The sequence below is a fragment of the Myotis daubentonii genome, chromosome 12 (assembly GCF_963259705.1).
Source record: "Myotis daubentonii chromosome 12, mMyoDau2.1, whole genome shotgun sequence".
In the NCBI taxonomy this organism is placed as follows: domain Eukaryota; kingdom Metazoa; phylum Chordata; class Mammalia; order Chiroptera; family Vespertilionidae; genus Myotis; species Myotis daubentonii.
Genome location: NC_081851.1, coordinates 26869682 through 26886120, shown reverse-complemented (window position 1 = coordinate 26886120; position 16439 = coordinate 26869682). Strand labels below are relative to the sequence as shown.

The 16439-nt window shown below is 38.6% G+C and overlaps 1 protein-coding gene across 1 annotated transcript in view; it reads left to right on the top strand.

The window, feature by feature from the left end:
* Window positions 1–16439, top strand: part of DNAH6 (dynein axonemal heavy chain 6) — a 235511-nt gene that overhangs the window by 24680 nt on the left and 194392 nt on the right. Inside the window, exons 4-6 of the mRNA XM_059659291.1 lie at window positions 7615–7885; window positions 15524–15658; window positions 15746–15857. Coding sequence (XP_059515274.1) covers window positions 7615–7885; window positions 15524–15658; window positions 15746–15857 — 518 coding nt within the window. The remainder of the gene's footprint in view (window positions 1–7614; window positions 7886–15523; window positions 15659–15745; window positions 15858–16439) is intronic.

The following is a 16439-nucleotide window of genomic DNA, read 5'->3' as shown; positions in this document are numbered from 1 at the left end:
GTGTTGAAATCACAGTTTATCACGTTTTAGGGTTGATGTTAAATTTTTCTCCCTAGCCTAAATTCCAAATATTATAAACCTTATGAGTCAAGGCAAGGATTTGGATGCTACATAGTTGGAAGCAGCTAAATTGGGAGTTAAAAGTGGTAAATAATGGGTCGACGAGATGAGCAAATGTTATGCAAAAACACCTTTTAAAAGTAGTGATAAAATATCATGTCTGCACGTACTTTTTTAATTAAGTGTATTGTGGTGACATTGGTTAATATGATTATATAGGTTGCAGGTGTGGATTTCTGTGTTACAACATCTGTTTATTGCACTGTGTGCCCACCACCCAGAGTCAAATAGCTTCGGTCATCATATATTAGGTCCCCTTCACTCTCCACACCTCCCCCCCCCTTCCCTCTGGCAACCCCCTCACTGCAGTGTGTGATCAGGAGTTTCAGTTTTATGTCCCACATATGAGTAATACCCTATGGTTCTTAGCTTTTTCTGCCTGAGTTATTTCCCTTCGCACAATATTCACAAAGTCCATCCGTGTTTGTCACAAATGGCAGAATTTCATCCTTTCTTATGGCTGAGTAGTATTCCATTTTGTATATGTACCACATCTTCTTTATCCAGCCCTCTATTGCAGGACACTTTGGTTGTTTCCATGTCTTGGCAACCGTGAATAATGCTGCAATGAACATAAGGGTGCATATATCTTTGCTAATATGTGTTTTCAAGTTTTTTGGGTATGTACCCAGGAGAGAGATTGCCAGGTCATATGGTAGCTCTATATTAATCTTTTCAAAGAACCAGCTCTTTGTTTTATTAATTTTTTGTATATTCTTTTTGTTCTCTATTTCATTCAATTCTGCTCTAAATTTTATTATTTCCTTTCTTCTGCTGACTTGGTTTGCTTTTGTTCTTTTGTTTCTAGTACTTTAATATGTAATGTTAGATTGTTTTCTTGAGATTTCTCTTGTTTCTTGAGCTAGGCCTTTAATGATATAAACTTCCCTCTCATTACTGCTTTCATTGCATCCCAGAGTTTTGATATGTCATATTGTCATTCTAATTTGTCTTTATACATCTTTTGATCACATCTTTTATTTCTTATTTGACCCAGTCATATTTTAGTAGTATGTTGTTTAATCTCCATGTATTTTTTGGTTTCTTTACCTCTTTTTTACAATTACTGGTAATGTCTAATTTCAAGGCATTGTGGTCAGAGAATATGCTTGGTATAATTTCAATCTTGAATTTGTTGGTGCTAGTTTTGTGGCCCAACATATGGTCTCTCCTTTAGAATGTTCCATGTGCACTGGAGAAAAATGTATAATCTAATATTCTGGGATGAAAGGCTCTATAAATATCATTATGTCCATTTTGGTTATTTAAGGTCGATTTTTTAATTGATTTTCTGTTTGGATGATTTATCTAGAGCTGTCAATGGAATATTAAAGTCTCCAACTATGATTATGTTTTGATCTGTTTATCCCTTTAGTTCTGTGAGTAGTTGCTTTATATATTTCCCTGGTTGGATGCATATATATTAAGAAGTGTTATGTTTTCTTTTTTTGTTAATCCTCACCTGAGGATATTTTTCCATTGCTTTTTTCAAAGAGAATGGAAGAGAAAAAGAGGGAGAGAGAGAGAGAGAGAGAGAGAGAGAGAGAGAGAAAGAAACATCGATGTGACAGAGACATATTGATTGGTTGCCTCCTGCACATGCCCTGACTGGGGAAGGGAGCAAACCCACAACTCAGGTACATACCCTTAACCCAGAATCGAACCTGTGACCCTTTGATGCTCAGGCTGACGCTCTAACCACTGAGAAACACCGGCCAGGGCAAGTGTTATGTTTTCTTGATGTAGTGTCCCCTTTATTATTATAAAACTAGGGGCCCGGTGCACAAAATTTGTGCACTGGGTGTGTGGGGGGGGGGAGTGTCCCTCAGCCCAGCCTGCCCTTTCTCACATACTGGGAGCCCTCAGGCGTTGACCCCCATTACCCTCCAATCGCAGGATCGGCCCCTTGCCCAGGCCTGACGCCTCTGACAGAGGTGTCAGGCCTGGGCAGGGGACCCTCATTTCCCCCCATCACTGGTTCTGCCCCCAGCCCAGGCCTGATGCCTCTGGCCCAGGCATCAGGCCTGGGCAGGGGACCCCCAGGCCCCTCCGATTGCTGGCTCTGCCCCTTGCCCAGGCCTGATGCCTCAGCCAGAGGCGTAGACCCCCATCACACTCCGATCGCCTGATCGGCCCCTTGCCCAGGCCTGACGCCTCCGCCAGAGGTGTCAGGCTTGGACAGGGGACCCCCATCTCCCCCTGATCACTGGCTCTGACCCCCGCCCAGGCCTGAGGCCTCTGGCCCAGGAATCATGCCTGGGCAGGGGACCCCTATCTCCCTCTGATCGCATGCTCCACCCCCCGCCCAAGCCTGACGCCTCTGACCCAGGCTTCAGGCCTGGGCAAGGGGACCATCATATCCCCCCAATCCCCGGCTCAGCCCCCCGCCCAGGCCTGATGCCTCGGCCAGAGGAGTTGACCCTCATCACCCTCCGATCACCAATCACCGGATCAGCCCCTTGACCAGGCCTGAGGCCTCAGGCAGAGGTGTCAGGCCTGGGCAGGGGACCCCCAGCTCCCTGCGGTTGCAGGCTCCGCCCCTGCCCAGGCCTAACACCTCTGGCTGAGGGGTCCGGCTCGGGCAGTGGGGACCCTCAGCTGCAGCGGCCCCGCGATCGTGGGCTCCGCTTTAGGCCCAGGCAAGGGACCCCTAGCTCCTGGGACTGCCAGCTTCGACCGTGCCCAGCTCCCATTGCTGGCTCCACCCCTACTTCCTGCTATCACTGGCCAGGGTGGAAGAGGCACCTGATTCTCCGATCATGGCTGGGAGGCAGGGCAAAGGCGGCCCCAGGGCCGCCTTTGCCCTGCCCCCCAGTTCTTAGCTCCCCCCTGGGTTTCTGATCACTGTCAGTGGCAGGGGGCTTCTTCCTGCTTTCCCTTTCGCCTCCCTGCATTGTGCCTACATATGCAAATTAACCGCCATCTTGTTGGCAGTTAACTGCCAATCATAGTTGGCAGTTAATTTGCATATAGCCCTGATTAGCCAATGAAAAGGGTATCGTCGTACGCCAATTACCATTTTTCTCTTTTATTAGTGTTGATGTGCATCTTTGTCTCTTGTTATCTTTATTGTCTTAAAATCTATTCTGTCAGATATAAGTATGGTTACACCTGCTTTTCTGTGGATGTTATTTGCTTGGAGAATCATTTTTCACCCTTTTACTTTGAATCTACCTTTGTCTTTGTAACTTAGATGTGTCTCTTGTAAGCAGCATATGGTTGGGTTTTGTTTTTTATCTCCTCTGCTATTCTGTGCCTCTTTATTGGTAAATTTAGTCCATTTGCATTTAGGGTAATTATTGGTGTCTGAGGATTTCCTATAGCCATTTTATCTTTTGTTTTCTGGTAGCTCTGTGCCTCCAGTGGCTCCTTTCCTTTGTGTTTCTGCCTGTTGTTTTTGTTTGGTGGTATTTCATAGTTCTTTCCTCTGTTTCCTCTTTTTTTAAGTTATGTGTCTTAGTTTGGGGATTTTTGTGTGTGGTTACCATTAGCTTTATAAAATATAAAATATAAATTTACATACATACAGTAGTTGTTTTTTTTTTTCTTTTGAGTGCATCTTCATCCTCTTTTGCCAGTTCAGACATTTAACCCCTCTCCTTTTATGTTTTATTGTCACAAATTGTCCCTGTGTATGCTGTAAGATTTTTGATGATCTTACCCATAGTGTTGTGACCTTATGTTCTTTGTTCAGGTAGAATTACACCCTTGAGTATTTCCTGCAGTGGAGGTTTTCTGGTGATAAAATCCTTCAGCTTCTGTATGTCTGGGAACTTCTTGATTTCTACTTCATATTTAAAGGATAATTTTGCTGGATATATGATTTGTGGCTGGTAATTTCTCTCTTTTAGACATTTGAATATTTGGTTCCACTCTCTTCTGGCTTGTAGAGTTTCTGCTGAGAAGTCAGATGATATTCTGATGAGTTTTCCTTTGTAGGTCACTTCCTTCTTTACCCTGGCCGCTTTGAGAATTTTTTTTGTCATTAATTTTTGACAGTTTTAATACACTGTACCTTGGAGAGGGCCTCTTTGGATTGAGGTAACGAGGTTTCTGTTTGCTTCTTTCCATAGATTTTCCATAATTTTTCATCCACTGTTTGTGTTAATAGACTATCCATTCCATGTTCCCTCTCTTCCTCTTCTGCAATGCCTATAAATCTAGTATTGCATTTTCTTATGGAGTTATGTTTTTTTTATTTATTTATTTTCAAAAATATATATTTTATTGATTTTTTTTTACAGAGAGGAAGGGAGAAGGATAGAGAGCTAGAAACATCGATGAGAGAGAAACATCGATCAGCTGCCTCCTGCACACCTCCTACTGGGGATGTGCCCACAACCAAGGTACATGCCCTTGACCAGAATTGAACCTGGGACCTTTCAGTCCGCAGGCCAATGCTCTATCGGGTAGAGTCTATCCACTGACGCAGAGGAAAGAAGAGAGAGACCTGAACAAACCAATTAGGGCCAGTAGTTCACTCTTAATCCCCTTAATTGCATGCTGCATTTCCAGAATTTCTGATTGTTTCTTTTTTGAAGTTTCCATCTCTTTGGTAAAGTACTTTTTTTGTTCATTGATTTTTTTTCCTGAGTGTACTGAATTGCCTGCCAGTATTTTCTCACATCTCATTGAGTATTTTCAGAACTGCAATCTTGAAATCTCTGTCATTTATAGCACATATTTCCAAATGTTCCAGCTTGCTTTCTAGGTACAGTGGGGCCTTGACTTACGAGTATCCTGACTAACAAGTTTTTTGAGATACCAGCTGTCTCTCAGCCGATTTTTTGCATTGAGTTGATAGAGTAATTTGACCTTAACGAGCTCGGTCTCGGAATGAATTAAACTCGTAAGCCAAGGCCCCACTGCACTTTTCATTTTCTTTCTGAGCTTCCTTATTACTGTGGTTATTCATGGTTTTTGCTGGCCTCCTTTATCTTGGCATGTATGTATATATATATATATATATATGTATGTATTATTGGCCCTTCTCTAGCAGCTTTCTCTGAAATGTTTTTCTACTATTTTTCAGCTTACTGTGCTGAATCACAAGATATTTACCTCTGTGATCTCCCAGACTTAACCTCCAAGGCTTCCATAAAACAGTACAGCTGCACTGCTTGGGGGTGGGGTTTGTTTTGCCCTCACCATAATGGCAACCCTGGACCTCTGTGGGTAAATTCACCATCATAGACCACACCTGTCACCTCTACAAGGGTCTTTAGTAACAGATCAACCCATACAGAGCGAATTTTCCAGACATGCTTGGGGGCTGTGGTGAATCATTTGTTCTGATTTTCAGGTTGGTTTGATGACTAATGTTAATGAAACACCTGAAGTTGATTACAGTTTAAGAGATATGTAGAAATTTCACATTTTGGAGAGAATCACCTCTCAAGAATGTCCTAATTATATCTTCAGCTGTCGACAAAGAAAAAAACGAATAACATTTTATGTTTCCCATACACCCCACCAGCAACATATAATACCTGGTATATTCCAGACATTTCTGGTGTGAGTTCATTAGAGCACAAAGTGTCAACAGTGGAATCAGATAAAAGCTGCACAGGTTGATGTTGTTCCATTACAGCACTAAAGTAAGAGAGCAACTGTCCAGGCTCTCTCTCCTCTCCACAGAACCATCAGCTTCCCTTGTGTGTATGGCTTGAGTTTGCTTTCATCCTGGTTTGTTATGTCCTAATTTTTTTAAGAAATATTTTTTTACTTAATTTTATTGAATTAAAATTTGAAAATTAAAAATGATTTATGCCAATTGTTCTTAGTTTTTGTTTGTTTGTTTATGTTAATCTTCACTCAAAGATATTTTATCCATTGATTTTTAGAGAGAGTGGAAGGGAGTGGGGAGAGAGAAACATAGATGTGAGAGAAACACATTTATATGAGAGAGACAGATTTATTGTCTCTGGCATGTACCCCAAACAAGGCTGAGGATCAAACCTGCAACCAAGGTATGTGCCCTTGACTGGGAATCAAACCTGCAACCCTTTAAGTTTGGGGGCCAACACAAAGTGCTGAGCCATACCCTCCAGGGTGGTTCTTAGTTTTTTGATTAACAAACCCAAGGCATATGAGACTTTTGTTCTAATTCCTTAAAAACTTATATATGCATAGTTTGTTTACATCATTTCAGGGATTTCACAGATGACTAAAGTCTATACTAAAGGACCTTGAATTTTAAGTTCAGAGCTAAGGCCTAGAAGAGAACATAGACATGTGAAGCAGTTGATTTTCACCAGAGTATTCCTATCTAATCTTTGTTAGTATACCTAATTTTTGTATAGTTTTAACATAGAAACAATTAGGATTTTGTTCTGTACTTAACCTTTATCTTATTGTTTGAAACTACCAAAACTACCACAAATTCTTCATAAATTTTATTTTACTAAATTCCTAAATATCTATATATATAAAAGCCTAAGTGACCAAACAACCGGTAGACCGGTCAACCAGTTGTTATGATGCAAACTAACCACCAGGGGGCAGACGCTCAACACAGGAGCTGCCTCCTAGTGGTCAGTGTGCTCCCACAACCAACCTCCTGTGGCCCGCCAACCTCCCTTGGTCCCCCCTGCCCCCCGCCATAGGTCCTGATCGCCCGCCAGGCTAAGGGACCCCACCTGTGCAGAAATTCGTGCACCGGTCCTCTAGTATTTTAATAACTTGCTATATCATAATATATTTACACTTGTTCTACTATTGAATATTTAAGTTTCAGTCAGCATTTCAATGTTAGAGCTAAAATTACAGGAAATATATTTGTGCCTATAGGCAAGTTCTTATTTTAAGAAGTGTTAGAGAATTGGCCCTTTCTAGTCTCATTACTTTGTTTCCTTCACCTATATCTCTACTCCTTTTTTATGCCATTCTTGCTTTTCTTTACTTGATCTATCTCCTATAATATATAAGGTTAAAGGATGCTCTTGATGACAGTTGAAAGAGGGATATCTTGAAAAAGCAATTTCTCAATAATTATTTTGTTATGTGGTAAATTGACATATTTTTTAGCTTAATCTGGGTCTTGATTCTAGTCTTACCTAATCCATATTTTCTTGCTTTGATCTTTCTCATAAGTCTGTCATTACTGGATAGTGAAAACCTTTTTTACACTACTATTATTAAATAGTTTATAAAGAATTAATTATAAATAAAAACTTATTTCCAGGTAGCTTTCATTTAGAGCTATTATGTAAAAGTTTGTATTTGATTATTTTTAAATCATGTAACTGAAATTATGAACTATATCACCAAGGTTGTGAAACCAACTGTTGTTAAAAAAAAAAAAAAAAAGCAGCCCCTGTCCTTTTCTTGAGTAATTCATTCAATCAATCTAAAAGTAGTTTGTCGGAATTTTTTAAAAAAATTAATGATATTTGTTTTCCAGAAATGCTTTATCTCTTTTAAACAAAAATAATGTAATTGCTTAATTTTGCATTGAATACTTTATTCTCTTGCCCCAATTTTTATTGGTCACAGAGTTGTAAATTATGATAACATCAACAAAAAGGACTACTATACAATTAGTGACAAAGCAGTGACACGCGTTCATAATGACGAGGACATTGAATATATCGAAATTAATAGATGGATTCAGGAATACCTATATCACAGAGAACTCATTAAGATTCCCATATTTTCACTTTTCCGGAAATGGAAAGCTTTTTATGTATGGAAGAAGAATGTGCGCTCCAAGAAGATCAATGGATGTCGAGAATCTCTACAAGAGAACTTGTTCATTGTTAATTATGTATGTATTTGTTAATCGTATTTTAAAAGAATTACAGAAAAATCAGTGTATCTATTACAGGTGTTGATATAGACTGTCCCTGCACTAGACTATTTCATCTAATGTTCTATTTAATGTTAAATGATGACAATTTTCATCTTGTCACATTGAAGAGTCTGGCAGTCTAGTGGTGTTTCTACATTTGACTAGAGTTGCAAGCAAAAGTTGTATTGTTAATCAGGAAATTTGTGTATCCTTTTGGACAGAGCACTAAGTGGCTGGGAACCCCTATTACCTTCTCTCATCTTTGAGGTACTCTTGACTTTATGGTCCAAAATGCTTTGGAGACTTGTTTTCATGGGCCAGTACCTCCCAATGTATCATATGTTTTCTTCTACCATGGATTCAGACAGGAGGGAAATTTTTAATATTTACTTTGGAGGATAGGGTAGGTAATCATGAAAAAAGTTAGCCTGAAAGATTGTTATCAAGATGTCAGTGATAGGGGCAGGGGCGGGCTGGAGAGGGTCAATGGGGGGAAAAGGAGACATATGTAATACTTTTAACAATAAAGAAACACTTTAAAAAAGATGTCAGTGATACAGTAAAGAAACATTGAAGTGATATGAATAACACAGATATTAGTGCAAAATAAGTGCATATGATGTACCATCGCAGGTCATCCATTCCATCATGCATTGTGAATTGTGGAAAATATTCTGACACTTCTTGATAGCAATGACATCCCCTAGATCTCTAATTTCAGGAAGGGTCCATCAGTCATTGGAACCTGTTTCACTACCTTTTTACCACCTTTCATTTTTTACCATGTCTTGGGCACTATTCATATATTTGTTACTAGGTAAATAATGTGAAGTATTTCTTCCTGCATTTGTCTCTAAAACTAACCTATTAATCCTTAAAGTTTGTTCTCTTATTTTATGTCATTCTCTCTGTCCACCATTCATACCAATAATGTTTTGGCCTGGATAATAGCTTCTCTTACATGTAGCCCTAACAGGCTAGGAAGGTCTCATCCTTTTTAAAAAATATATATATTTTATTGATTTTTACAGAGAGGAAGGGAGAGGGATAGAGAGTTAGAAACATTGATGAAAGAGAAACATCAATCAGCTGCCTCCTGCACACCCCCAACTGGGGATGTGCCCGCAACCAAGGTACATGCCCTTGACTGGAATCGAACCTGGGACCCTTCAGTCCGCAGGCTGACGCTCTATCCACTGAGCCAAACCAGCTAGGGCAGGTCTCATCCTTTTAATCTTAGATTGACCTAAATGACAGACCCATTGTGTTGGCTTCGGTATATGTTAGATGTTATAATTACCCAAGACAGCTCCACTAGTCTTATATTTGCAATTAGTTCTTTAGAGGGGGTGGGGCTGATTCCCTCAAACTAGCTTGAAGGGAAATGCGGTCCTTCAAATTTTTATTTTTATAATTTTTTCAGTAACCAATGTTATTGTCACTTGTGCCTTCATATTTTATAATGACGTTATTGAAATATAGTTCATGTACTATACAGTTCATCTGCTTTAGATACACAATTTAATGATTTTAGTATTTTCACAAAATGGATCAACTATGACCACAATAAATTTATAACCTTTCTATCACGACAGAAAGAAACCCCAGTACACATTATTGATCACTCTCCATTTCTCCTTAACTCCCCTACTACCCCCACCCCAGCTCTAGGCAGCCACTAAACTACTTTTGTCTCTATTGATTTGCCTACTCTGTACATTTCATAAAAAATGGAACCATACAGTATTTGGTTCTTTGTGACTGGCTTTTTTCAGTTAGGATAATGTTTTCAAGATTCATCTATGTTGTAGCATAACATTTATTTCGATTGGCTAATAATATTCCATTGTAAGGAAGCACATGTTTTATTTATCTAGCATCCAGAAAGTGCTTATACTTTCTGGCTATTATGAATAATGCTGCTATGAGCATTTGTATACAAGTTTTTGTCTGGACATATTCCTAGGAGTGGAATGTTTAACCTTTTGAGGAACTACAAAACAGTTTTCCAAACTCACTGCACAATTTTAAATTCCCACCAACAGCATCTAAGAGCTTTGGTTTCTTCATATTATCATTATATTTGCCTTTTTCATTATAGTCATTCCTACTGGTGGAAAAGTGGTATCTCATTATGATTTTGACTTACATTTTCCTGACAGGTATTGCTAGTGAACATCTTTTCATGTGCCTGTGGGCCATTTGTTTATATTATTTGGAGAATTATTTATTCAGGTAGTTTGTCCATTTTTAAATTGGGTTACTTGTATATTACTATTGAGTTATCAGAATTCTTTATATATTCTGAATACAAATTCCTAATCAGATGTATGATTTGAAGATTTTTTTTCTCCCATTTTGTGGGTTGCCATTCCACTTTCTTGATAATATCATTTAAGGCACAGATTGAATTTGAATTTTGATGATATCCATTTTATCCATTTTTATTTTGCTGCTTGTGCTTTTGGTGTTATATCTAAAAAACTTGCCTAGTCCCTGGTCTAGATTTACCCCTAAGTTTCTTCTTCTAATTGTTGTATAAGTTTAGCTCTTACACTTAGGTCTTTAATTCATCTTGTGTTAATTTTTGCTCATGGTGTAAGGTAGGGGTCCAGCTTCATTCCTTTGCATGTGTCTGTCCAGTTGTCCCAGCACTATTTGTTTACAAAGACTGTTTTCTCCCCCATTGAATTGTCTTGGCACCCTTGCCCAAAATCAACTGACAATAAATGTGAGGGGTTTTGAACTCTCAATTCTATTCTGTTTATTTATTCTTGTGCCAGTAACACACTCTATTGAATACTGCAACTTTGTAATAAATTTTGAAATTAGGAAGTGTGATTCTCCTAGGCCCCTTGAATTTCCACATGAATTTTAACATCAGCTTGTCAATTTCTACAAAGCAGCCAGTTGTGATTTTTTTATAGGGATTGCTCTAAAGCTGTAGATGAATTTTGTAAGTATTGTCATTTTAACAATATTATCTTTTATGGTCCATGAACATATAATACCTTCCCATTTATTTAGATCTTCTTGAATTACTTTCAACAATGTTTTGCAGTTTTCTGAGTATATGTTTTTCATTTCTTTGTTAACTTATTCCTAAATATTTTACTTTTTGATACTATTATATGTAGAATTGTTTTCTTAATTTTCATTTTAGATTTTTCATATATATATATATAGTGTATATATACAATATATAAATAGTATGTGTGTATATATATAGTTTGTGTAATTACTTTTAATTAGAATGTAGAAATATATTTTATTTTTATATATTAAGCCTGTTTCCTAAAAACTTGCAGGATTTAGATTGACCCTAACAATTTGGTTGGGTGTGTGTGTGTGTGTGTGTGTGTGTGTGTGTGTGTGTTCCTTATTCGATGAATAAGAATATGTCATCAGCAAATAGATAGTTTTACTCCTCCTCCCCAATATGGATGACTTTTATTTCATTTTCTTGCCTAAGTTCCCTGGCTAGAACATTCTGTTGAATAGAAGTGGCAAGAGCAGAAATACTTGTCTTGCTTCTGACCTTAGAGCAGTGGTTCCCAACCTTCCTAATGCCGCGGCCCTTTAATACAGTTCCTCATGTTGTGGTGACCCCCAATTTCATTGTTACAAATTGAACATAGTTAAAGCATAGTGATTAATCACAAAAACAATATGTAATTATATATGTGTTTTCCGATGGTCTTAAGCGACCCCTGTGAAAGGGTCGTTCGACTCCAAAAGGGGTCGCGACCCACAGGTTGAGAAATGCTGCCTTAGAGGCAAAGCTCTCAGTCTTTCACCGCTAAGTATGATGATAAAGCATTGTTTTCTATTTCTAGTTGTTGAATGTTCATATCATGAAGCCATTATGATGCTGTCAAATGCTTTTCATGCATCTATTGAGATTATCGTGTAATAGGCATGATTTATTATAAGAATTGATCATCAGATATTAAACCAACCTTGCATCCCTGGTATAAATCATATTTAGTCATTATGCATAATGCTTTTTATATATTGCTGGATTTGGTTTGCAAGTATTTTTTTAATCCTCATTCGAGGATATGTTTTTATTGATTTTTAGAGGAAGGGAGGGAGGTGGTGAGGGGAGAGGAAGAGAGAAGGAGAGAGAAACATTTCTGCAAGAGAGAAATATCCATTGGTTGCCTCCCATTCATGCCCCAATCAGGGACCAAACTCACACCCCAGGTATGTGCCCTGATGGGGAATCAAACCTGAAACCTTTTGGCGCATGGGACAGCACTCCAAACCACTGAGCCACCTGGCCAGGGCTGATTCGCTAATATTTTGTTGAGGCTATGTGTGTATTCACCAATGAAGCCGTCTGGGACTAAGCCTCCTTTTTGCAAGTATCTTCTAGTCTCTTACATTTCCAGTTTTCACTTTTCTCTAGAGTTAGGTGTGTATTTAGTATTAATTTTTTATCATTGTTTAACGGTGCACATCATTTCAACCAGCTAGGTACTTGATGATTTTGCCGGTTTTTTTTAATAATGTGTTATTTTGTTGTATGTGATACTTTCAGGTAGTTTCTGTTATTTTATTTTTATATTCACTCAAACATTCTCATTTATTTTAATTTGAATGTCCCTTTGTAATGAAAATCTTTTAATTTTTAGTCAGTCATTGCTTTGCAGACAAATCACTCTTAATTTCATAGATTTACATAATTATTTCTCCACTTATGAAGGGATGCCTCTTGTCCCTTTTGCTGTAGCATTTTCAACACTGTGTCAGAAAGTGCATGAGAATACTTGAGCCCAGAGTCTCTGGATGGACCAAGACTTACAATTCTAGTGGGTTCTTTAAGTACCAAATTATATAGACCACCCAGATGTTCTGATGACTCAGGTTAGGGCAAATTAAAGGTTTGGTGCTATGATGAATATAAGACTAGCAAATTCCAAGAGTTCTTGCATTCCAACTAAAGACAAGGTGTCTCAGCATGACCCTGATTTTCATAAACTTTTTACAGCAAATGCAGCTCTTCTGCACATATCTTCCAAAGTCTAATGTTTCCCCACAGGCTTTCTGGCTCAGTCATAAGCCTCCAGATGAATAATACTAATTTCCCATCTCTGAAATACTGACATTCATTTCAGTGCAACTGGCCAAAACTCTATTTAAATGAACTTTGACAACAACAATAGCAAACAAAAGCTCATATAATAAGGAAGCTCAAGGGGGTGAATACCTTTATGCATGGCTGAATTCAGAAATTCAAATGATATCTTCTCATCTTTATTTTTTTCCTCTTTCCATCTTTCATTTCTGTATTTGTCTGTGTCTGTTTCATTCTCAGTTGGGCTCCTAGAATGAGCATCACCTCCAGCTCTAGGTGCAGTTGGCTCTTTTAATGAAAAGACAATATCTCTTGATGGGATGCTGGAAAGAGCACGGATTGGCTCAGCTTGGCCACACACCCAATCCTGAACCAATCACTGCACAGCTAGTAGTAGTCTGATAAGCCAGGCTTGGGTATGTGCCTGGTCCTCATTCCCATGGTGAAGGACGTGAGAGTCCACCTTATCAAAACCACAGGGTAGTGAGTTTCCCAAAGGAAAGAGCAATTCTATCACCAGAGTAATTGTAGGTAGGTCAGGGGAAGTGTCCTGGGCAACAAAAATTAGAGTTACCTCCGTCCTTTACATATTGAAACCCACCATCAAGATGACAAATTCTTCCACCTCTACAATTCTGCTAATCATTTAAAATAATGCTTAATCCTTATCACCTTCAGTGGGTACTATTGATATAACAGCTGAAGAATGAACCACCTAATCCAGATTCATCTGGAAGTTATTACCAACGGAAACAACAAAGGGGTGAGAGGGGGGTGGGGGACACTTCCAATCTCTCTTATATTCAAGGCAGCTTTCACAATTGTTCTTTATGCTGGCAGCCAGCTATTTCAGTTAAGCTAACGTAGTTTCTTGTATATTCTTTTTCTTCCAAAAAATTCCCCATTGTCAAAACTCACTTTTTGGCAGACCTTCAATGTCAGCTCTGCTCTCCACCTGGATCCTTACTTTTTTTCCCTTATAATTTTGCTTTGAGGACTTCCTCTGGAGTGCCCTGAACTTCCTTGCTTTCACTGCCCCATTCTGATTACATTGTCATCCCTACAACTATACCAGTGATGGCGAACCTTTTGAGCTCGGCGTGTCAGCATTTTGAAAAACCCTAACTTAACTCTGGTGCCGTGTGTCACATATAGAAATTTTTTGGTATTTGCAACCATAGTAAAACAAAGACTTACATTTTTGATATTTATTTTATATATTTAAATGCCACTTAACGAAGAAAAATCAACCAAAAAAATGAGTTCGCGTGTCACCTCTGACACGCGTGTCATAGGTTCGCCATCACTGTCCTATACCAATTTCGTTTAATTAGAATCTTATTTCAATTCATAGACTTAAACTCTAAACTTTTGCTTTTTTATTATGCCAATTCCTTCATCAGATGAGCTCTAAGGGCTATATGACTTCCAAATGGTTTCTCACAAAACTCTCTTCATTTAAGACTTTACTAATTATAACTCCCCTTTATTGCACTTAGAAGAGATAAAGCACTAAATGTTGGTCTGTATAACTGTTGTTTGTCCTGTTTTGAAAGCTCCTAAAAAGTATATAACACATAAACCCATGCCCCATGCAAATACATTATTGTTAACTTTATTTCTATCATGTAATTGCTCCTCCTTTGATTAGATTAGGGGAAGTCAGAGGGGGATGTCCTTGGAACATTCTTAGAACATGTGCCTTTGAAGCCAACAGCCTAGAACTCTGATTTATGACGTTGGCATAGAGAACGAATAAGTTAAGATCATGTGGCTGAATTTCACAAATGCTTTCCTTCTCCCAGCTCACATTGCAAGACAGGTTTTTAACAGTGACTGAACTTTCTTTGTAGCAACTTTTTACCCACTGGAAACTTAAAGTTAAATTTTTCCTTGTTCTCTGTCACAAACTCTTAGATCAGGTGACAGGCCCCTCCGTTATCATGGTGACCAGACATTGTAAAATCTTCAAGGTAACGCAAAGAATCGTTTAGTTGCCATTGGCCAAACCAGGTGAAATGTAAGATTTACAATCCTTTCCTGGCCGTTGTGGCTTCGTTGGGTGTTGTCCTCTACACCGAGGGTTGCTGGTTTGATTCCCGGGTGGAGGCATATACTCAGGTTGAAGTCTCGGTCCCTGGTGGGGGACATGTGGGAGGCAGCCGATGAGCGTTTGGCTTTCCCATGGATGTTTTTCTCTCTTTCTCCCTTCCTCTCACTCTAAAAATCAATAAACTAAAAGAAAGAAAAGAAAAAAAGATTTACAGAGTCCTCTGTAACTTGCCCTCACTTTCATAGCTAAAAAGACATGTATTCCAAAGTTAAGGAAGGGAATTCAGATCAATTAAATTTGTTAATTCAAAGAATACTTTTAGAACAAAATTTCAGAAGTGTTCCCTTTAACATATGCAAGAATAGCTAAAATTAACATATAGAGTTATTTTCCTTAGCAGCCATTCTTGCTTTCTAAATATCTTTATACTTTAAAAATGCTTTTTAAAACGAAATAATGATATATTTTTATTTTCATTCAGTTTTTGCGACCAGCTCTTCTTAAAATAAATGACATGTGTTACCAATTGAGTTTTATGGGGCTTTGTTATATTGAAAGAGGTCGCACCTACACCCTGAAAGAATTTCAGAGTACACAAGTCGCACAACTGAAAGAGGTAAAGACTTTTGTCTGTAAGTTTCAAGATCTTTTTTCTATTATTGCTACTTTGGTACCACTAATTATACATATCGTTAATGTTTAGATGACGGATCACCTGGAACATTTTCGAAACGAGGCCAAAGAAGTGGTCAGGAAGGCTTGTCGTACTGCTCTGCGCGCTATAGGATTCACTCCTGATGACTGTGATGAGGAAGGTAGGGAGGGGAGAGAGCTTTAACAAATCAGAAGTGGTGGCTTTCTGAAATAGTAACTCTTGCTCATCCTGTGTTGCTCAGTGTTTGAGCATCAACCCATGAACCGGGAGGTCACAGTTCAATTCCCAGTCAGGGCACATGCCCGGGTTGCAGGCTCCATTCCCAGTAGAGGGTGTGCAGAAGGCAGCCAATCAATGATTCTCTATCAATATTGATGTTTCTCTCTCTCCATCTCTCAAAAATCATTAAAAACATATTTTTAAAATAGTAACTCTTGCCCTAGCCAGTTTGACTGAGTGGATAGAGATCGGCCTGTGGATCAAAGGGTCCCGGGTTCGATTCCAGTCAAGGGCATTTACCTCAGTTGCAGGCTCCTCCCAGGCCTGGGCCTGGTCAGGGCACATGCAGGAGGCAACCAATTGATGTGTTTCTCTCAGATCGATATTTCTCTCTCTTTCCTTCTCTCTTCCACTCTCTCTAAAAATCAATGGAAAAATATCCTCAAGTGAGGATTTAAAAATAAATAAATAATAAAAGAGTAACTCTTTTTTACCACTTTTCTTAAGTTTAAATAATGATTTA